The sequence below is a fragment of the Phyllobates terribilis genome, unplaced genomic scaffold (genome assembly GCF_046119375.1).
Source record: "Phyllobates terribilis strain yellow unplaced genomic scaffold, ASM4611937v1 Scaffold_7__3_contigs__length_470593459, whole genome shotgun sequence".
NCBI classification, from domain to species: domain Eukaryota; kingdom Metazoa; phylum Chordata; class Amphibia; order Anura; family Dendrobatidae; genus Phyllobates; species Phyllobates terribilis.
In genome coordinates this window covers 247,423,960-247,448,240 of record NW_027362767.1, presented here as the reverse complement: position 1 = coordinate 247,448,240, position 24,281 = coordinate 247,423,960, and the positions used below count along the sequence as shown (strand labels likewise).

At 45.1% G+C, this 24,281-nt stretch overlaps 1 protein-coding gene across 13 annotated transcripts in view; it reads left to right on the top strand.

Annotated features, from left to right (window-relative positions):
* Positions 1–8,573: 8,573 nt before the first annotated feature.
* The window catches only part of DNM1 (dynamin 1), a 150,902-nt gene continuing 135,194 nt past the window's right edge, over positions 8,574–24,281 (top strand). For 5 of the 13 annotated variants that reach the window (XM_073640195.1, XM_073640197.1, XM_073640193.1 and 2 more), the window contains exon 1: positions 8,574–8,973. In XM_073640195.1, the coding sequence (XP_073496296.1) occupies positions 8,813–8,973 (161 nt within the window). In that variant the 5' untranslated portion in view covers positions 8,574–8,812. The remainder of the gene's footprint in view (positions 8,974–24,281) is intronic. The other 8 variants (XM_073640185.1, XM_073640188.1, XM_073640184.1 and 5 more) reach the window with 2 other exon arrangements.

Sequence of the window (24,281 nt, the reverse complement as noted above, 5' to 3'; positions counted from 1 at the left end):
TATAATCGTGAGTAAAGACCCTGGGACTGCACTATCTGACTCCGTGTTATTACTGACTACCTGCACCATAACCACCATCATCTACACACGCTGCCCTGGAGCTACACTCTTCCTGTGGGGAGTTATACCACCTTTGCTGCTATACCACCAGCTTCAGAGGACTGTTCCGCAGCGGCGGCCTCATTAGCCGCACTCCACAGGTGGCGTAGTCGGACATTATATAAACAACCTATACACATAGACTACCCTTGGATTGACCGCCTGGGTCACGGACCGGGTCATCGCCACAGTGACTACAATCCCCCAGCGTCTAACCGGCCCGGCTCCGGGTACCCCACGGCCCACGGGGCGCATCACATGCTTGGAGCATTAGCTGTTGGCTGACTTCTTCTCTGGTGCCCTTGGAGGACAGTTGGCGTTTCCCCTCTGGTGTCTGCTCAAGCTAAGTTTATCTCTTTTGTTTGTCTACCTTGTTGTCTTTAGTTTGTAGTGGGGCTTGACCAGTGCTCACCCCTCCACCTCTCTATCTAGGGCCAAGCTCTAGGGACATACAGGGTTTAGGGTCCTGCTCGGCGATTGGTGTGGAACCTATATAGTGATGGTAGGGTAGGCAGGGTGATATTAGATCTGCCTAGGGGTATGCTCTCCCCCTTTCCCTAGTGTTTGGGCTTCCTCCCCCTCTTCCCTTCATGTTGCACTTAGTCTTTCCCACACCTTGCATGACAACACCACAGCTCCACATACTAAGGAGTGGCCATTCTCAGGTACTACCGCTCAGACCCTATTGAAGTGCATGGTATACCTGGAGACCATGTGGACAATGGCATGAAGAGACCTTCAAGAGGGAACGTCACACTGGTCTCACTCCTGGGTCTATGGTGTGGGGTGGTATAATATACAATAGCCGGACTCCTCTAGTCCATTCCACATGCACTAACAGAGGCGTTACATTGATTTGGTTGTAGGACCAGTGTTGCGGCCATTTTTCCAAAGTGTGCAAGGACCCATTTTTCTGTACGACAATGCCAGGCCGCATGTTTCTCTTGCTATTTTGAGCAACCTGCATGGCCTAAACGTGCTACCATGGCTGCAGCATCTCCAGACTTGTCTCCGACCCTGCACATCTGGGACATCATTGGTCGGTGATTACACAGGAGCTGCCAGCAGTGGATCTTGATGATTTTCATGCTCAAGTGCATTCCGAGGCAGAAACTTCCACAGATGACCATGAACACCCTTCACTGATAGCTGCCGAGGCTGTAAATGCATAGATTTCTGCACGTGGCTCATACTGAGTAAATTGAGATGTTTTGAAAATGTTGTTTCCATTTTTTCATCATTCACAGATCAGTAACCTGTCTATCAGTCCTGTGATTTCCATAACTCCATGACTTTTCCTTCTGGGTGCTGCAATTTCAATGTTGAAGGATATATTTATGCCTCCGCACCCCTTCCAGGGAATTGGGGGAGCATATGGGGCAAGTGCATTGCATTAGATACTGGATTCCTGGCACCAACAAGCCACTAAGCCAAATTGCACTTATACAGGGCGTCTACGACTCTGACGGAGTTTTTTGGGGGGGATTTAAATGAGCCATAGAGTGCAATTACACAAGAAAATAAAGCACAGAGTCCATTTTTTGATCTCCATTAGTGTAGTTGATTGTAGTTGGGGAAATTTTTTTATATATATATATATATATATATATATATATATATATATATATATATATATATATATATATATATATATATATAAATTAGGATAAATGTATGAAATATGTAGATATATTAATAAAATATGGGGATAAATATATAAAACATAAGAATAAATAGATAAAATATGGGGTAAAAAATAAGGATAAAGATTGTGTATATAAAGATTAAGTGTATATAAGATTTAAGTATATAAAATATGGGTACAAATACATTAAATATATATAGATATATATAAAACAGAAATATATAAAATATAAGGATGAATAGATAAAATATGAGTATATAATATATATATACAGTGGTGGCCAAAAGTATTGGCACCCCTGCAATTCTGTCAGATAATACTCAGTTTCTTCCTGAAAATGATTGCAATCACAAATTCTTTGGTATTATTATCTTCATTTAATTTGACTTCAATGAAAAAAACACAAAAAGAATTGTCCTAAAGCCAAATTGGATATAATTCCACACCAAACCTAAAAAAGGGGTTGGACAAAAGTATTGGCACTGTTTGAAAAATCATGTGATGCTTCTCTAATTCGTGTAATTAACAGCACCTGTAACTTACCTGTGGCACCTAACAGGTGTTGGCAATAACTAAATCACACTTGCAGCCAGTTAACATGGATTAAAGTTGACTCAACCTCTGTCCTGTGTCCTTGTGTGTACCACATTGAGCATGGAGAAAAGAAAGAAGACCAAAGAACTGTCTGAGGACTTGAGAAACCAAATTGTGAGGAAGCATGAGCAATCTCAAGGCTACAAGTCCATCTCCAAAGACCTGAATGTTCCTGTGTCTTCCGTGCGCAGTGTCATCAAGAAGTTTGAAGCCCATGGCACTGTGGCTAACCTCCCTAGATGTGGACGGAAAAGAAAAATTGACGAGAGATTTCAACGCAAGATTGTGCGGATGGTGGATAAAGAACCTCGACTAACATCCAAACAAGTTCAAGCTGCCCTGCAGTCCGAGGGTACAACAGTGTCAACCCGTACTATCCGTCGGCGTCTGAATGAAAAGGGACTGTATGGTAGGATACCCAGGAAGACCCCACTTCTTACCCCGAGACATAAAAAAGCCAGGCTGGAGTTTGCCAAAACTTACCTGAGAAAGCCTAAAACGTTTTGGAAGAATGTTCTCTGGTCAGATGAGACAAAAGTAGAGCTTTTTGGGAAAAAGCATCAACATAGAGTGTACAGGAAAAAAAAAGAGGCATTCAAAGAAAAGAACACGGTCCCTACAGTCAAACATGGCGGAGGTTCCCTGATGTTTTGGGGTTGGTTTGCTGCCTCTGGCACTGGACTGCTTGACCGTGTGCATGGCATTATGAAGTCTGAAGACTACCAACAAATTTTGCAGCATAATGTAGGGCCCAGTGTGAGAAAGCTGGGTCTCCCTCAGAGGTCATGGGTCTTCCAGCAGGACAATGACCCAAAACACACTTCCAAAAGCACTATAAAATGGTTTGAGAGAAAGCACTGGAGACTTCTAAGGTGGCCAGCAATGAGTCCAGACCTGAATCCCATAGGACACCTGTGGAGACATCTCAAAATGGCAGTTTGGAGAAGGCACCCTTCAAATATCAGGGACCTGGAGCAGTTTGCCAAAGAAGAATGGTCTACAATTCCAGCAGAGCATGGTAAGAAACTCATTGATGGTTACCGGAAGCGGTTGTTCGCAGTTATTTTGGCTAAAGGTTGTGCAACCAAGTATTAGGCTGAGGGTGCCAATACTTTTGTCTGGCCCATTTTTGGAGTTTTGTGTGAAATGATCAATGATTTGATTTTTGCTTCATTCTCTTTTGTGTTTTTTTCCTTGCAAGCAAATTAAATGAAGAGAATAATACCAAAGAATTTGTGATTGCAATCATTTTCAGGAAGAAACTGAGTATTATCTGACAGAATTGCAGGGGTGCCAATACTTTTGGCCACCACTGTATATACAGTTAGGTCCATATATATTTGGACAGAGACAACATTTCTCTAATTTTGGTTCTAGACATTACCACAATGAATTTTGAACAAAACAATTCAGATGCAGTTGAAGTTCAGACTTTCAGCTTTCATTTGAGGGTATCCACATTAAAATTTAGGAGTTTCAGCTCCTTAACATGTGCCACCCTGTTTTTAAAGGGACCAAAAGTAGTTGGACAATTGACTCCGAGGCTATTTCATGGACAGGTGTGGGCAATCCCTTCGTTATGTCATTCTCAGTTAAGCAGATAAAAGGCCTGGAGTTGATTTGAGGTGTGGTGCTTGCATTTGGAAGGTTTTGCTGAAAAGTAAACATGTGGTCAAAGGAGCTCTCCATGCAGGTGAAACAAGCCATCCTTAAGCTGCAAAAACAGAAAAACCCATCCGAGAAATTGCTACAATATTAGGAGCGGCAAAATCTACAGTTTGGTATATCCTGAGAAAGAAAGAAAGTACTGGTGAACTCATCAATGCAAAAAGACCTGGGCGCCCACGGAAGACAACAGTGGTGTATGATCGCAGAATAATCTCCATGGTGAAGAGAAACCCCTTCACAACAGCCAACCAAGTGAACAACACTCTCCAGGAGGTAGACGTATCAATATCCAAATCTACCATAAAGAGAAGACTGCATGAAAATAAATACAGAGGGTTCACTGTGACGCGCCCCCTGGGCCGCGCGTGTGTGGGGATACCCGGAACCGGACCCGTTGCGGATGCTGGGGGTTGTAGTCCTTGCGTGGCGGGGACCCGGTCCCGTGGCTCAGGGTGGTCAACTCAAATGGCAGTCTACTTATAGGGTTTTGTGATATTAAATGTCCGACTACACCACCCGTGGATTGCGGTCAGAGTGAACCGCCGCTGCAGGGCAGACCACTGAGGCTGATGTTGTGAGGGCAGCAGGAAATAGTATAACTCCCCACGGGAGGAGTATAGCTTCAGGGCAGCAAGTGGAGATGTTGGGGGTGATGGTGCGCGGGAGCAGCAGTAATGACACAGAGTCCTGTAATGCAGTCCAGAGTATTTACTCACAGTTCTTTATCCACGTTACTACAGCTGGTCATAACGTCCCTCGTCGCACTGTATTCACCAGGTGAGGGGCTCGGCCTACTCCCAGATAACTTTGGAGCGTTTCACATGACCCCCGTTAAGTGTCCTTTCTCTGGCCTGTCATACCCCGCCAGTGACCTCGCTTCTGTCCGGCTGCCTCGGGCCTTCTCTGGTAAACTTTGGCGCCAGTTTCCCTGACTCTATATGGTGCCTTCCTCACGGGTATAGAGAGGGGCTGCGCCACATGAAATGTCACAGCCTCCGGTTTCTAGCTGAGGGTAGTTCCCCGCCTCCACTAGTTTCGGGCACCTGTCTCCCCCTTTGGCCTGACCCTTCTACGCAGGTAGATTTGGGCGTGCGGTGGCGACTCGCCGGTCTGCACCCCTGGGGTCCCTTCGTTCCTTGTTCCTGGAGCCTCCTCCGCTCCTCTTTCTTCCTTCTTCCTCCTCCAGGCCCCGGCCTACTCTCAGGCCTGCCTGCGGAGCAGAGCCCATGCAGAGCCTCTGCTCCCAGCTACTGAGCTGACTGACTTCCCACTGACTTCTCTTCGAACTAAGATGGTGCCCACCTTTTATACCTCCCTCTAGGTGCACCCAGGAACTGCCCTCTCCCTCCTATGCACTACAGAGTTCCCCCTTCCTCGGTGTTCCCTCCCCCCACTCCAGCCAGGGACAGGGACTGTCGTGCTCTACTTGGAGCATATCGGTCGCCCTGCCCCCCGGAAATGTGGTGTAATGCATGCAGGTGTCGGGGTCCTGATCCACACTCCACCCTTACCTGAGAGTGAGATATCACACCTCAGGATAAGGTGCAATACCTCTGTAGCAACCGAGCCCTCGGGGTGCTACAACTGCACGGTGCAAGCCACTCATAAGCATCAAGAATAAAAAGGCTAGACTGGACTTTGCTAAAAACATCTAAAAAAGCCAGCACAGTTCTGGAAGAACATTCTTTGGAGAGATTGAAACCAAGATCAACCTCCAACAGAATGATGGAAAGAGAAAAGTATGGCAAAGGCGTGGTACAGCTCATGATCCAAAGCATACCACATCATCTGTAAAACACGGCGGAGGGTGACTAGTGGGTCACTAGTGTTTATTGATGATGTGACACAGGACGGAAGCAGCCAAATGAATTCTGATGTATTCAGAGCCATACTGTGTGCTCAGATCCAGCCAAATGCAGCCAAACTGATTGGTCGTCGTGTCATACTACAGATGGACAATGACCCAAAACATAAAGCCAAAGCAACCCAGGAGTTTATTAAAGCAAAGAAGTGGAATATTCTTGAATGGCCAAGTCAGTCACTTGATCTCAACCCAATTGAGGATGCATTTCACTTGTTAAAGACTAAACTTCAGACAGAAAGGCCCACAAACAAACAGCAACTGAAAAGCACCGCAGTGAAGGCCTGGCAGACCATCAAAAAGGAGGAAACACAGCGTCTGGTGATGTCCATGAGTTCAAGACTTCAGGCAGTCATTGCCAACAAAGGGTTTTCAACCAAGTACTAGAAATGAACATTTTATTTACAATTATTTAATCTGTCCAATTACTTTTGGTCCCTTTTAAAAACAGGGTGGCACATGTTAAGGAGCTGAAACTCCTAAACCCTTCATCCAATTTTAATGTGGATACCCTCAAATGAAAGCTGAAAGTCTGAACTTCAACTACATCTGAATTGTTTTGTTTAAAATTCATTGTGGTAATGTCTAGAACCAAAATTAGAAAAATGTTGTCTCTGTCCAAATATATATGGACCTAACTGTATATATATATATATATATATATATATATATATATATATATATACACACAACATATAAATATATGAAATCTATGGACAACTATATATAGACTATAAATATATAAAATATGGAGATAAATATATAAAAAATAGATAGATAGATGTGTAAAATATAAGGATGAACAGGTAAAATTTGAGTATCTATAATATAACGCTACAAGCGTCCCTCTGTCTGAAGCCTCTATAGACTGCGCAAGCGCGACATGCAGTCTGGCTCCAGACAGAAGAACGCTTGGAGCCGTTACAGATAAGAGGAGTGTATGGCGCCGGAGATCGCGGTATGTGTAGACACTGAACGCATACCGCCATCTCCGGCGGCATACTTAGATACTTACCTGACCGGGAGGAGCGTTGCCGCGGCGCCTCTCTTCTGCCCGGAGACCGGGGGCGGAGTGAAGGCATCGGAATCGGCACATGCGCATAGCACTATCCGGTGCCATTTTACTGAAGACACATTTGCAGTGTGTTTTCAGCAAAATGGCGCCGGACAGCGCAGTATGGGCACGTGCGTATTCCGGCGCCGCACTCCTCCCCCGGCCTCCGGCAGAACGGGACACAGCAGCGCTGGAGCACAGGGAAGAAAGGTGAGTATAAGTGGGTTTTTTTGTATGTGTGCAGCGTGAAAGGGATGAGGGGGTACAATGCATACCATACCAGGATTGGGGGGTGAGGGGGCCACACATACCAGGATTGGGGGGTGAGGGGGCCACACATACCAAGATTGGGGGATGAGGGGGCCACACATACCAGGATTGGGGGATAAGGGAGACACACATACCAGGATTGGGGGATGAGGGGGCCACACATACCAGGATTGGGGGATGAGGGGGCCACACATACCAGGATTGGGGGATGAGGGGGCCACAGATACCAGGATTGGGGGATGAGGGGCCACACATACCAGGATTTGGGGGTGAGGGGGCCACACATACCAGGATTGGGGGGTGAGGGGTGCCATGCATACCAGGATTGGGGGTGAGGAGTGCCATGCATACCAGGATTGGGGATGAGAGGTGCCATGCATACCAGCATTGGGGATGAGGAGTACCATGCATACCAGTATAGGAATGCGGGGTACCATGCATACCAGGATGATGGATGGGGTGTCATGCATACCAGGATGAAGGGTACCATGCATACCAGAATAGGGATGAGGGGTACCATGCATACCAGAATAGGATTATGTGGTGCCATGCATACGAGGATTGGGGGATGAGGAGTGCCATGCATACCAGGATAGGAATGAGGGGGCCATACATACCAGGACGGGGATGAGGGAGCCATGCATACCAGGATGAGGGGTTGGGTGCCATGCATATCAGGATTGGGGGATGATGAGGCCATACATACCAGGATTGGGGGATGAGGGGTGCTATACATACCAGAAATGGGATGAGGGGTGCCATGTATACCAGGAAGAGGGGTACCATACATACCAGAATAGGGATGTGGGGTGCCATGCATACCAGGATAGGGATGCTGTGTACCATGCATACCAGGATTGGGGGTGAGGGGTGCCATACATACAGGATTGGGGGTGAGGGGTACCATGCATACAGGAGTGGGGGTGAGGGGTGCCATGCACACCAGGATAGGGATGAGGGCATCACATAACAGGATGGAGGAACAGGATTGGAGAGCACAAATACCAGGATGGGGTCAGCACATACCAGCGTGGGAGACTATATACCAATAAAAATGCTTGCCACCCGGGCGTAGAACGGGCTCAATAGCTAGTATATATACAGTATATATATATATATATATATATATATATATACATATATATATTATAACGTATAAATATATAAAGTATACGGACAGCTATATATAGAATATAAATATATAAGATATGTGGATAACTGTATAAAATATAAGAATATTACATAACATACACAACTCCCTACATGGAAGTCGCCCAAGGCATTGACATTAGTAACCTGCGCCCTCTGGTGGCTGAAGACGCTCATTTCAGTTTCTATGCGCTGGAGCTGTCAGTCATTGCCATTACAGCGGTAGCGCACGCCCTCTAGTGGCCGAAGACTGTAACTTCAGTTTAAATCCCCCAGGATCTGCTTGCTAGATGCGCCTGAGTTGGCAGTCTGGAGAAGCGAAAGGAGCAGAGGAGGAGAAGCAGGACCGTGTAAGATCAGAGGGTCCTGCACATTCCCCCCCTCCCATAATCACCGGGGACAAGGTGTGAGAGGCTTGTAGAGCGACAATCACACACACTGACACAGCCAGGGAGCGACAGCAGCCTTCAAGATGGGCAACCGAGGGATGGAAGAGCTGATTCCGCTGGTTAACCGGCTCCAAGATGCCTTTTCAGCCATCGGACAGAATGCAAACCTAGATCTGCCCCAGATTGCTGTGGTTGGGGGTCAGAGTGCTGGAAAGAGCTCAGTGCTGGAGAATTTTGTGGGCAGGTAAGAAGCATTGCAGCTGATGTGTTTACATCATTCATTGCAGGCTGGATTAGAGCAGCCACAAAGCAGATCTCCATGATGATGGCTGTGCCCTGGAGGTACCATAGCCCCAGTCCAGTGCTGCCATCATCCCTGCAATGAATAATGAAGCAGATGCAGAATATGACACCTCCGGGTGCATTCACCTTGAGCCATGGACATGGATGCAGCCCCATGATGACCCGTGCGCATCCATAGACACATGTATAGATGATTTATCATCGCACTCAGATCTGTTACTTTTGCATCTGTGATTATTATATATTTTTTAATTAGAATATATGATTGAGGCGAAGGGTTAATGTGCATAGAGAAAAAAATGGAGGAGGTGCTGAGGAATACAGTACAGTATGTCACCGCAATGGAGGAAAAGGGAGGGGGCTCCGAAAACCAATGTCATCTGTTTACAGTCACAGCTTAGGGTTTTTTTTTTCCTATGCATTGAACAATGCCGATACCTGTAGGATATAACGTCCTCCATGTACAGGGTGATGTCCAGCAGAGGACATTGCAGTTAATATGGAGGGTGGGGAGCAGCAGCGTTCAATGGGGCATCACAGTAAATCACAGTGAACGACGTGCCATAGGATTGGCGCCATAGATCAGTACAAGTGTGCGTCCGCTGCTCTCAAGGTGACACGCCAATGTGCATCACTGTCACACCAGTGGGGACCATATAGTCACCCGCCACCATATTGTCATCACCAAACAGGATCTTCTGTAGGATTTGTAGATGGACACTAAACACACTGAGCAGTATAAACACGACTGTGCACATAAAGGCACGGTACAACCCCTGGGTGTATGCCTATAGGTGTGCATGTCGCTATAATGCTCCCTCGTGGGCATCATGGCTGTCAGGGCCCAAGCAGAGCAGTGATGGGTTAAGTAGGATTATACTCTGGCAAGGTGCGGGCTCTGGGGAGAGGACAGATGGCACCTGCAGCGTAGTCCTGTGTCACCAAGTGTACCATGTATGTACGATGTGTGCCGCCTGCTCATATGTACGTGCTATTACACCCGGCATGTCTGTCTGTCTATGTATTCATACCCCCCAATCGTTACAGACAAGAAAGAGGGACACAAATATATAGCTCTCCCCGGCAGCTTTTATATGCCCCCACAGTACATTCCCCTCTATGGTGTACCCCCACACACGCACAGCTCTGCTACATCAATACACAAATAGCTCTGCTACATCAATACACACATAGCTCTGCTACATCAATACAAACACATGCACACACACAGCTATGCTACACCAATACACACATACGAACACATACACAGAGCTCTGCTACATCACTACACACATACCTCTGCTACATCACTACACACATAGCTCTGCTACATCACCTCGAACATACCTCTGCTACATCACTACACACACATAGCTCTGCTATCTCAATACACAAACATAACTCTGCTACATCAATACAAACACATATAGCTTTGCTACGTCACTACATACATAGCTCTTCTACATCAATACACACACATAGCTCTGCTATGTCAATACAAACACATACAGCTCTGCTACATCAATAATCTTCCCATACACACACAGCTCTGCTACATCAAGAAATAAATATATAAAAACATGTTATCTGTGTCCTGCTCCTCTTCCCTTTACTTCACTGTCAGTCACGTGACCAGAAACTGTCACATGACCTAAGGGTTGTGACAAGACCGTTGGTCTTTACAAAGACTGCACAGTGGAGGAAGGAGCTTTCTACTCTTTCCTCCACCATTATATTCACCTGGGTCTGTGACCTTAGGACACAGACACAGCTGATGTCAGGACACATCCCTGACCTCCTGGGACAGCTGCCCTAATTCGGGACAGTCCCGCTGGATTTGGGACGGTTGGGAAGTATGATGTACAGTATCTCTTATAATGCCAGGTTTATGTCATATAAAAAAAAATCATACCAAGAAGAACAATTTCAGAACTTTCTCCACCTTTAATATTGTCCATAATCTGCACAATCCAGTTGAAAAATAAACTAAAATAACTTAGATGGGGAAAATAAAAATAACAAACCTTAAATAATGTGGTTGCATAAGTGTGAACACCCTCTTATAATTGGAGATGTGGTTGTGTTCAGAATAAGACAATTGCATTTAAACTCGTGTTTTGTAGTAGTCAGTACATGGCCGCCATCATTTACAGGGGTTCTGAATAATCCCATAGAAAGTTTAGCTGTTCTAGGACTATTTTGCTGACAACACAGCAAAGGGATCTGTTTGTTGAAAGTTATCATTCAGGAGAAGGGTACATTAGATATACCATGGATCAAAGAGAAGATTGTCATTAAGAAGTCACTTAAATTTGGCACAACAGGTACATTACCTAGAACTGGCCATTCCTCAAAAAATGATGAAAAGACAAGAAGAAAATTGGTTCGGGAGGCTGCCAAGAGGCTACAGTAACATTAAAGGAGCTGCAGTAATATCTGCTAAGTACAGATTGTGTACTGCATGTGATAGTAATGTCCTATATTCTTCATATGTCTGGCCTGTGGGGTAGGGTGGCAAGACAGAACCCTTTTCTTATAAAGAAAAACATCCAAGCCTGGCTATGTTTTGCCAAAACCTACATCATGTCTGCTGAAAGCATGTGGGAAAACAAGTTATGGTTTGATAAGACCAAAGTTTAATTGTTTGCCTATAATTCCAAAAGGAATGTTTGGCGCCAAGCCATTGCTGCACATCACCAAAAGAACACCATACCCACAGTGAAGCAGGGTGGAGGCAGCTTTATGCTTTCGGACTGTTTTTCGGCAGCTGGAACTCAGGCTTTAGTCAAGGTGGAGGAAATTATGAACAGTTCCAAATATCAGTCAATTTTGCAGCAAAATCTTCAGGCCTCTGCTGAAAAACCTAAAATGAAGAGGAATTTCACCTTCCAGCACAAAAACAAAAGTGACCTCCAAATCAGCATAAGGATGACTTCACGAGAAGATGATGAGAGTTGCGGCTCAGCCAGAGTACAGACCTGAAAACAATGGAAAATCTATGGGTGACATGAAGAGGGCGCTGTACACAGGCGATGCCCCCTCAGTCTGACAGATGTGGAGCTACTGCAAGTGAGAGTGGGCAAAGGTTGCCAATTCTAGATGTGCCATGCTGATAGATTACGACCCAAAAAGAGTGAATGCTGTCATAAATTCAAAGAGTACTTCAACAAAGTATTAGATTAAGGGTGTGAATACTTATGCAACCACATTATTTTACTTCTTCTTTTTTTCCACCTGAAAAGATTTCAGTTTATTTCTCTTCTCAGTGTGATTTTTCTAACATTAAAAAAAGGGATCACATACGCGAAGTATGAACAAGGCCGTACATGTATGATCCCTGCAGATTTCTGCATATGGAAAGCTAATGAGTCTCTGATGCAGTGATGTCAGCTCCTGGCCTCATCACATAACGGTAGTTTGTCTGGGATTTGTAGTGATCCTTGATATATACAGCGTGCACCATCTCAGAGCTGTTCCTCCTGCAGGGTTCTCATACATGGACACATACGGCAGCTCTGGCTGAGACTTGCAGCAGTGGAGTGTGGCGCTCGCCGCTGTCGTCTCTTGCTTTGCCCGAGGGTCAATAGACTTTTTTTTTTGCGGCATCTCGTATTAAAAAGTCACCGCAAAACAAGAGGCTCATGAGCTGTAATACCACTGGCACCCGCCTCCTACAGCAGCGGCCATTGTTAGCTCTGATCGCTGCTGTTAACCATTTAGTTGCCTCCTACAGCTACATTTATGATGTTCAATCCTGGTGAGGCATCCATTCGTGCTCCCATGGCCCCCTCCTCTAGAACAATATCATGAGGTGCCAAAGGGTTGCAATGGCATGTGGGTGATGCCTTAGGCCACCACATCGCTGCCATCTTTGCGTCCCCGGGAGTATTGTAATATAAAAAAAGACACAAAAAAAGATTTTTCTTCACAAAGTTCTAAATATTTTTTTAAAACACTACAATCATAAAAGACTTAAAAATTAGCCACGTCCAAACCCTATCTATTAATGAGAGGGTCATAGGTCAGCAATAAAAGGTGAATGTAGTGATAGTCCTGAGCCTAAGACAAAGTGGAGAGGTAACGGGGAAGATGCAAGAAGGCAGCAGCCGGGATATACAAGCATTCGGTCATTCTGCACAGCTGTAACCCTATGTGTGCCAGATTGGGTTATTTACCATCATTGCCCCCCAGGTGCTCTGTAAGGAGGGGGGTTTCCCTAAATGTATCCTATTGATTCATTTCCACTACTGACATTGGTGAATGACCACAAATTATTGTAATAATCGTCCTGATCAAATCAGATAATCACAATCATCAATAATACGGAAGGAATCTGCATCTGCAGGGACACGGCCAGAACTAAGGGGGCACCCCGAAACTGAAGGGACCTCCAAAATCAGGGTCTAGTAATGTATATAGTGTATACAGCGATGTCTAGCAATGTATATAGTGTATACAGTGAGGTCTAGTAATGTATATAGTGTATACAGCGATGTCTAGTAATGTATATAGTGTATACAGGGAGGTCTAGTAATGTATATAGTGTATACAGTGAGGTCTAGTAATGTATATAGTGTATAGAGCGAGGTCTAGTAATGTATATACTGTATACTGGAGGGTCTAGTAATGTATATACTGTATACAGTGAGGTCTAGTAATGTATATAGTGTATACAGCAACGTCTAGTAATGTATATAGTGTATACAGTGAGGTCTAGTAATGTATATAGTGTATAGAGCGAGGTCTAGTAATGTATATACTGTATATAGTGAGGTTTAGTAATGTATATAGTGTATACAGTGAGGTCTAGTAATGTATATAGTGTATACAGTGAGGTCTAGTAAGGTATATACTGTATACAGCGAGGTCTAGTAATGTATATATTGTATATAGTGAGGTCTAGTAATGTATATATTGTATACAGTGACGTCTAGTAATGTATATATTGTATATAGTGAGGTCTAGTAATGTATATATTGTATACAGTGAGGTCTAGTAATGTATATAGTGTATACAGTGAGGTCTAGTAATGTATATACTGTATACAGCGAGGTCTAGTAATGTATATATTGTATATAGTGAGGTCTAGTAATGTATATACTGTATACAGTGACGTCTAGTAATGTATATACTGTAAAGAGTTAGGTCTAGTAATGTATATAGTGTATACAGAGGGGTCTAGTAATGTATATAGAGTATACAGTGGGGTCTAGTAATGTATATAGTGTATACAGCGAGGTCTAGTAATGTATATACTGTATATAGTGAGGTCTAGTAATGTATATAGTGTATACAGAGGGGTCTAGTAATGTATACACTGTATACAGTGAGGTCTAGTAATGTATATAGTGTATACAATGAGGTCTAGCAATGTATATGCTGTATATAGTGAGGTCTAGTAATGTATATAGTTTATACAGAGGGGTCTAGTAATGTATATACTGTATACAGTGAGATCTAGTAATGTATATACTGTATACAGAGGGGTCTAGTAATGTGTATACTGTATACAACTACAGTGCTGGCCAAAAGTATTGGCACCCCTGCAATTCTGTCAGATAATACTCAGTTTCTTCCTGAAAATGATTGCAATCACAAATTCTTTGGTATTATTCTCTTCATTTAATTTGTCTTCAATGAAAAAAACACAAAAAGAATTGTCCTAAAGCCAAATTGGATATAATTCCACACCAAACCTAAAAAAGGGGGTGGACAAAAGTATTGGCACCCTTTGAAAAATCATGTGATGCTTCTCTAATTCGTGTAAGTAACAGCACCTGTAACTTACCTGTGGCACCTAACAGGTGTTGGCAATAACTAAATCACACTTGCATCCAGTTAACATGGATTAAAGTTGACTCAACCTCTGTCCTGTGTCCTTGTGTGTACCACATTGAGCATGGAGAAAAGAAAGAAGACCAAAGAACTGTCTGAGGACTTGAGAAACCAAATTGTGAGGAAGCATGAGTAATCTCAAGGCTACAAGTCCATCTCCAAAGCCCTGAATGTTCCTGTGTCTTCCGTGCGCAGTGTCATCAAGAAGTTTAAAGCCCATGGCACTGTGGCTAACCTCCCTAGATGTGGACGGAAAAGAAAAATTGACGAGAGATTTCAACGCAAGATTGTGCGGATGGTGGATAAAGAACCTCGACTAACATCCAAACAAGTTCAAGCTGCCCTGCAGTCCGAGGGTACAACAGTGTCAACCCGTACTATCCGTCGGCGTCTGAATGAAAAGGGACTGTATGGTAGGATACCCAGGAAGACCCCACTTCTTACCCCGAGACATAAAAAAGCCAGGCTGGAGTTTGCCAAAACTTACCTGAGAAAGCCGAAAACGTTTTGGAAGAATGTTCTCTGGTCAGATGAGACAAAAGTAGAGATTTTTGGGAAAAAAGCATCAACATAGAGTGTACAGGAAAAAAAAAAGAGGCATTCAAAGAAAAGAGCACGGTCCCTACATTCAAACATGGCGGAGGTTCCCTGATGTTTTGGGGTTGCTTTGCTGCCTCGGGCACTGGACTGCTTGACCGTGTGCATGGCATTATGAAGTCTGAAGACTACCAACAAATTTTGCAGCATAATGTAGGGCCCAGTGTGAGAAAGCTGGGTCTCCCTCAGAGGTCATGGGTCTTCCAGCAGGACAATGACCCAAAACACACTTCCAAAAGCACTATAAAATGGTTTGAGAGAAAGCACTGGAGACTTCTAAGGTGGCCAGCAATGAGTCCAGACCTGAATCCCATAGAACACCTGTGGAGAGATCTCAAAATGGCAGTTTGGAGAAGGCACCCTTCAAATATCAGGGACCTGGAGCAGTTTGCCAAAGAAGAATGGTCTACAATTCCAGCAGAGCATTGTAAGAAACTCATTGATGGTTACGGGAAGCAGTTGTTCGCAGTTATTTTGGCTAAAGGTTGTGCAACCAAGTATTAGGCTGAGGGTGCCAATACTTTTGTCTGGCCCATTTTTGGAGTTTTGTGTGAAATGATCAATTATTTGATTTTTGCTTCATTCTCTTTTGTGTTTTTTCCTTGCAAGCAAATTAAATGAAGAGAATAATACCAAAGAATTGTGATTGCAATCATTTTCAGGAAGAAACTGAGTATTATCTGACAGAATTGCAGGGGTGCCAATACTTTTGGCCAGCACTGTATGTCTAGTAATGTATATAGTGTATACAGTGAGATCTAGTAATGTATATACTGTATACAGCTAGGTCTAGTAATATATATAGTGTATACAGTGAGGTCTAGTAATGTATATAGTGTATACAGGAAGGTCTAGTAATGTATGTAGTGTATATAGTGAGGTCTAGTAATGTATATAGTGTATACAGTGAGGTCTAGTAATGTATATAGTGTATACAGTGAGGTCTAGTAATGTATATACTGTATACAGCGATGTCTAGTAATGTATATATTGTATACAGCGAGAGCTAGTAATGTATATAGTGTATACAGTGAGGTCTAGTAATGTATATAGTGTATACAGCAAGGTCTAGTAATGTATATACTGTATACTGCGAGGTCTACTAATGTATATAGTGTATACAGGGGGGTCTAGTAATGTATATAGTGTATACAGCAAGGTCTAGTAATATATATAGTGTATACAGTGAGATATAGTAATGTATATAGTGTATACAGGGAGGTCCAGTAATGTATATACTGTATACAGCAAGGTCTAGTAATGTATATAGTGAACACAGCGAGGTCTAGTAATGTATATACTGTATACAGCTAGGACTAGTAATGTATATAGTGTATACAGCAAGGTCTACTAATGTACAGTACAGACCAAAAGTTTGGACACACCTTCTCATTTAAAGATTTTTCTGTATTTTCATGACTTTGAAAATTGTACATTCACACTGAAGGCATCAAAACTATGAATTACCACATGTGGAATTATATACTTAACAAAAAAGTGTGAAACAACTGAAAATATGTCTTATATTCTAGGTTCTTCAAAGTAGCCACCTTTTGCTTTGATGACTGCTTTGCACACTCTTGGCATTCTCTTGATGATCTTCAAGAGGTAGTCACCGGAAATGGTCTTCCAACAATCTTGAAGGAGTTCCCAGAGATGCTTAGCACTTGTTGTCCCTTTTGCCTTCACTCTGCGGTCCAGCTCACCCCAAACCATCTTGATTGGGTTCAGGTCTGGTGACTGTGGAGGCCAGGTCATCTGGCGTAGCACCCCATCACTTTCCCTCTTGGTCAAATAGCCCTTACACAGCCTGGAGGTGTGTTTGAGGTCATTGTCCTGTTGAAAAATAAATGATGGTCCAACTAAACGCAAACCGGATGGAATAGCATGCCGCTGCAAGATACTGTGGTAGCCATGCTGGTTCAGTATGCATCAATTTTGAATAAATCCCTAACAGTGTCACCAGCAAAGCACCCCCACACCATCATACCTCCTCCTCCATGCTTCACGGTGGGAACCAGGCATGTAGAGTCCGTTCACCTTTTCTGCGTCGCACAAAGACATGGTGGTTGAAACCAAAGATCTCAAATTTGGACTCATCAGACCAAAGCACAGATTTCCACTGGTCTAATGTCCATTCCTTGTGTTCTTTAGCCTAAACAAGTCTCTTCTGCTTGTTGCCTGTCCTTAGCAGTGGTTTCCTAGCAGCTATTTTACCATGAAGGCCTGCTGCACAAAGTCTCCTCTTAACAGTTGTTGTAGAGATGTGTCTGCTGCTAGAACTCTGTGTGGCATTGACCTGGTCTCTAATCTGAGCTGCTGTTAACCTGCGATTTCTGAGGCTGGTGACTCGGATAAACTTATCCTCAGAAGCAGAGGTGACTCTTGGTCTTCCTTTCCTGGGGTGGTTTCTCTGTAGCGCTTGATGGTTTTTGCAACTGCACTTGGGGACACTTTCAAAGTTTTCCAAATTTTTCGGACTGACTGACCTTCATTTCTTAAAGTAATGATGGCCACTCATTTTTCTTTACTTAGCTGCTTTTTTTTTGCCATAATACAAATTCTAACAGTCTATTCAGTAGGACTATCAGCTGTGTATCCACCTGACTTCTGCACAACACAACTGATGGTCCCAACCCCATTTATAAGGCAAGAAATCCCAATTATTAAACCTTACAGGGCACACCTGTGAAGTGAAAACCATTTCCGGTGACTACCTCTTGAAGCTCATCAACAGAATGCCAAGAGTGTGCAAAGCGGTCATCAAAGCAAAAGGTGGCTACATTGAAGAACCTAGAATATAAGACATATTTTCAGTTGTTTTACACTTTTTTGCTAAGTATATAATTCCACATGTGTTTTTTCATAGTTTTGATGCCTTCAGTGTGAATGTACAATTTTCATATTCATGAAAATACAGAAAAATCTTTAAATGAGAAGGTGTGTCTATACTTTTGGTCTGTACTGTATATACTGTATACTGCTAGGACTAGTAATATATATAGTGTATACAGGGGGGTGTAGTACTGTATATGTGGCACCCCAGAGGGTCCGGTTGCCACAGTGGTATTGCCTCCTTCAAAAGAGGTACTGCCATGCCTGGAAGCAAGCAGGGGTCCTTTTAGTCAGGTACACTACACATGCAGCACTTTCCTGACTCCAGACCAGCAAGGGGAGACCCCTCCCCTTGGCAACTGGGATCTGGGGGCGGGATTAGTTAGTCTCAGTTTCAGGAGTTGAGTTTAGGACATTGAGGAGAGAGGAGCTAGGGACTGGAGCTGAGGAATCTCGTCCTAGCTGAAATACACAGAGGACCGGACACCGGAGTCCGAGGCTGTGGGGCACTGCAGGCCCAGCAGCAGATACCGTAGTGCAGGAGATTGCAGGTCTCCTGGCCCCATCAAACGCCCGGAGGCTCAGCAGCACAAAGGGACCAGCACCGCCAAGGAGGAGCGACGCATGCACAAGGCCCGAGCTGCCAGCCATACGGGTAAGCACAGCACGTCACACTCAGGGACGTGGGCTACAACACAGCTACAAGCAGCAAAGCCAAAGAGTATAGTGAGAAGGGCAGGCCTACAACTTCACCTGGCGAGGAGGACTCTATGTTTGCTTCCAGGCTAACCGGACTCTTACTTCTAGCCAGTACTCCAGTCCAGGCCTGTCTAAATTGCCATCAGTAAAGACCCTGGGACTGCACTATACTGACTCTGTGGTTATTACTGACTCCCTGCACAATAACCACCATCATCCAACCACACTGCCCTGAAGCTAACTCTTCCTGTGGTGAGTTATACCACCCTTGCTGCAAAACCATCAGCTTCAGAGGACTGTTCCGCAGCGGCGGCCTCCATTAGCCGCATTCCAGAAGTGGCGTAGTCGGACATTATAAAACCTATATATAATTTCCCCTTGGATTGACCGCCCTGGGTCACGGACCGGGTCACTGCCACTGTGACTACAACCCCCAGCATCTACCGGCCCGGCACCGGGTACCCCACGGCCCAGGGGGCGCGTCATATATAGTGTATACAGCAAGGTCTAGTAATGTATATAGTGTATATAGCGAGGTCTAGTAATGTATATGACGCACCCCTGGGCCTGTGTCGCGCAGCGTTGCGCACGCGGGAGCTTACCCGGAGCCGGATCTGTTGAGGGTTGTAGTCTCGTGGCGGTGACCCGGTCCGTGCCCAGGGAGTCAGACTAAGTGGCGCTGTATTAGCGGTAGATGTTGGACGACTACGCCACCCGTTGAATGCAGCGAAGGAGCTGCCGCTGCAGGGCAGACCGCTGAGGCCGGTGGTAGGATTGTGCAGCGTGATAGTATCACCCCCAACGGGAGGGGTATGGCCTCAGGGCAGCCGACGTGGATGATGGGGTAGCAGGAATCACTCAGAGACGATGCGGTGTAATTCAGGGTCTTTACTGGTGATAAAGATAGACCCTCCCGGAGTACTGGCTAGCGATCGGGGCCTGGTCAGTCCTTGAGCAGATGGGATCTCCCCTGGCCAGGCGGAGTTGTAGGCCTCCCAAACTGACTGTACTCTTCTGGCTACCTTGCTAGAGGCGGGTATAAGTAGCCCACGTCCCTGAGTGTACCGTGTGGTGCTCACCCGTATGGCCGGTGACTCGGGGCCTTCTAGTGGCGTCCGCTCCACGACGGCGGTGCTGGTCCCACGCGTGTGACCGTGCCTTCGGGTTTCTTGGCCAGAGGACCTGAAATCCCCTGCCGGGCGGTTTCTGCTGCTGGGTAAAGATTAGTCCCCACAGCCTCGGACTCCGGGTCCGGTGATAGCTTCTCAGTCAGGGCGAGCTCTGCAGCTGCCAGCCCCTGACTCCTTATAGCACTGCTCCCACAGAGCTCCTGATGTTCTTTTCCTATATCTGCTTCTCTTCTCTGTCTCTACTTCTTCTCTACTCACTAACCCTGCCTCAGCCCTAGGTTTATATAGGGGAAGTTCTTCCCCTCCCAGGACTGGGCAGGAGGTGTGGCATGCACAGGATCCCTGACCAAGAGACCTCCCACCTGCTCTCAGACATAACATTGCTGTTACTGTGGAAACCAGACCCCTGGGGTGCCACATTTATACTGTATACAAAGTGGTGTAGGAATGTATATAGTGTATACAGTGAGGTCTAGTAATGTATATAATGTATACAGTGAGGTTTAGTAATGTATATAGTGTATATAGGGGTCTAGTAATGTATATACTGTATACAGCAGGGTCTAGTAATGCACATAGTGTATACAGCGCGGTCTTGTAATGTATATGCTGTATATAGTGAGGTCTAGTAGTATATATACTGCATATAGTGAGGTCTAGTAATGTATATAGTGTATACAGAGGGGTCTAGTAATGTATATGCTGTATATAGTGAGGTCTAGTAATGTATATAGTTCATACAGCGAGGTCTGGTAATGTATATACTGTATACAGAGAGGTCTAGTAATGTATATAGTGTATACAGCGAGGTCTAGTAATGTATATAGTGTATATAGGGGTCTAGTAATGTATATAGTGTATACAGAGGGGTCTAGTAATGTATATGCTGTATACAGCGAGGTCTAGTAATGTATATAGTTCATACAGCGAGGTCTAGTAATGTATATACTGTATACAGAGAGGTCTAGTAATGTATATAGTGTATACAGCGAGGTCTAGTAATGTATATAGTGTATATAGGGGTCTAGTAATGTATATACTGTATACTGGAGGGTCTAGTAATGGATATAGTGTATACAAAGGGGTCTAGTAATGTATATAGTGTATACAGTGAGGTCTAGTAATGTATATAGTGTATACAGTGAGGTCTAATAATGTATATAGTGTATACAGCGAGGTCTAGTAATGTATATAGTGTATATAGGGGTCTAGTAATGTATATACTGTATACTGGAGGGTCTAGTAATGTATATAGTGTATACAAAGGGGTCTAGTAATGTATATAGTGTATACAGTGAGGTCTAGTAATGTATATACTGTATACAGAGAGGTCTAGTAATGTATATAGTGTATACAGCGAGGTCTAGTAATGTATATAGTGTATATAGGGGTCTAGTAATGTATATACTGTATACTGGAGGGTCTAGTAATGTATATAGTGTATACAGCGAGGTCTAGTAATGTATATAGTGTATATAGGGGTCTAGTAATGTATATAGTGTATACAGGGAGGTCTAGTAATGTATATAGTCAGTGTCGCAGTGGGGTGTCTGGGGCCCACAGGAGGAATTGATCCTCGGGGCCCACCCTACAGCTATATGCAAATACCTTTTAGCTGCTGTCCCCGTTATAGAGGAGCGTCTGCTGTAAATCACAGGCGGCTATACTGTGCACATACTATAACTGGGATTTACCATTACGGTAGTTTGCATTAAAGGGCTTCTTTGGTTAAAACAAGTTATCACCGATCCATGGGATCCACAGGATCGGTGATCACTTACTGATCGTTTGGGTCTGAACATTGGAAAATGCAGCTATCGGAAGTATGGGGAAGTTTTATCCCTTATCCCCCATTTTAAAATGCAGCGGCAGGTTGGACATCTGACCGCAGCTCCATTCATTCGCTTTGGGGCTTCCAGAAAAAAAACAAGAACAGCCACTGAGGGAATGAATGGATCAGTGGTCAAGTCGCACATGAGCTCCAGTCTAATGGGGATAAAAGCTCCACATTCTGAATGCAGGTCCTAGCATTCAGATCACCACTAATCAATAACTTATCACTTATCCTGTGGAGAGGTGATTACTTGTTTTCCCCGTAGAACCCCTGTAAGTGCATCTTGTTCCAAATATTTAATCACTAATGGAAATAAAGAATCGTCTCCTAATTAATATCAGAGAGAACAAATGACCCCCATACACAACAAAATCCACTATACCAACACCAATAGTACCACATACAAGGGAGAAATACCACCACACCGTGACCAGACCACATATTACCACCACATAGTGACCGAATAATACTACATACAAGGGAGAAATACCACAACACCGTGACCAGACCGGATATTAACAGCATATAGCATCCAAATAATTCCCCATCATTGCTCTCCCCCACCTTGTCCATCATTGCTCTCCCAACCTTCTCCATCATTGTTCTCCCCCACCTCCTCCATTATTTTCATATCTCCTCCATCATCATTGCCATATCTCCCCATCATCATTGCCATATCTTCCCCACCTCCTCCATCATCATTGCCATATCCCCCCCACCTCCTCCATCATCATTGCCATATCCCCCCCACCTCCTCCATCATCATTGCCATATCTCCCCCCACCTCCTCCATCATTATGGCCATATTTCCCCCACCTCCTCCATCATTATGGCCATATTTCCCCCACTTCCTCCATCATCATTGCCATATCTCCCCCCACCTCCTCCATCATTGCCATATCTCCCCCCACTTCCTCCCTCATCATTGCCATATCTCCCCCACCACCTCCTCCATCATCATTGCCATGCTTTCCCCACCTCCTCCATCACCATTGCCATGCCATATATCTCCCCACCTCCTCTATCACCATTGCCATGCCATATCCCCCCCACCTCCTCCATCACCATTGCTATGTCTCCCCCCCACCTCCTCCATCACCATTGCCATGCCATATCCCACCCACATCCTCCATCACCATGCCATACATATCTCCCCACCACCTCCTCCATCACCATTGCTCTACCTCATCTCCTTCCACCTCCTCCATTATTGTTGCTCACCCTGATTCCCCCCCCCCCCACCTCCTCCATCACTACTGTGTTAGTTATAACAAAAAGAAATACTTTCCCTCTCTGCTCATTTACCCGCAGCATCGTCCTCGGCTTTCTGCCCGGCATCTTTCTCCCTGACACAGGCCCGCGCTGCATGGTGACGTCATCAAGCAGCGTGAACCTGTGTCAGGGAGAAAGCGGCGGGCAGGAAGCACAGGACGGATCCCTCTGCTCCGCTGCCATTTTCCTCCCGTCAGCAGTGGAGCTGGAGCGATTGCATCACTCCCTGCCCGCCGCACACTATGAGGGCAATCTAGCCATGGGCCCCCCGGAACCTGGGGTTCCACGAAGCAGCCAGATTGTCCTCATCAGCTGCACTGCAAGGGCCACCCCTCCACCTTCGGGCCCTCTTGCAGGTGCACCGGCGGCCATGTTAACCAGCGGGCTCCGTGCATCCTGCTCAGGGGCCCGCCGATGACCCGGGCCCACCGGAGAATTCTCCGGTGTCCTGGTGCCCCAGTCCGACCCTGTACATAGTGTATACTGCCATGTCTAGTAGTATATAGTGTACATAGGGAGTCTATTAATGCATATACTGTATACAGTGAGGTCTAGTAATGTATATAGTGTATATAGGGGGGTGTAGTAATGTATATAGTGTATATAGCTAGGTCTAGTATGTATATAATATAAATAGCGAGGTCTTATGTATTTTCACCCTACTGAGTACTCAGAACACCGAGCCCCTATGTAAGAGCAGATCTCCCTCTGGTGAGCCGTTCTCCTCCTGGTATTACATGGTCGGCCATTATACACGATGGGCCTAGGTTGCTCCGTAGATAAGCAGACCTGACCTCATAGGTGCTACTGTGGCGCCCTTCGGCACACTGGTGCCACAGAACCCAGAAGGGTGCATGGATGGACTTCTCCACAAGAGGCCCTCACACATTCACGCACCTCCACCCTACCACCTCACACCACTAGAGGGAGCCCGTTAGGGATATATATAGGGAGGGTGGAGCCAGGCAGCTCAGTTAGTTCAGTGAGTTTTAGTCAGTCAGACTAAGAGAGAGAGTTCCTACTCAGACACAGAGGGGGACAGAGCTG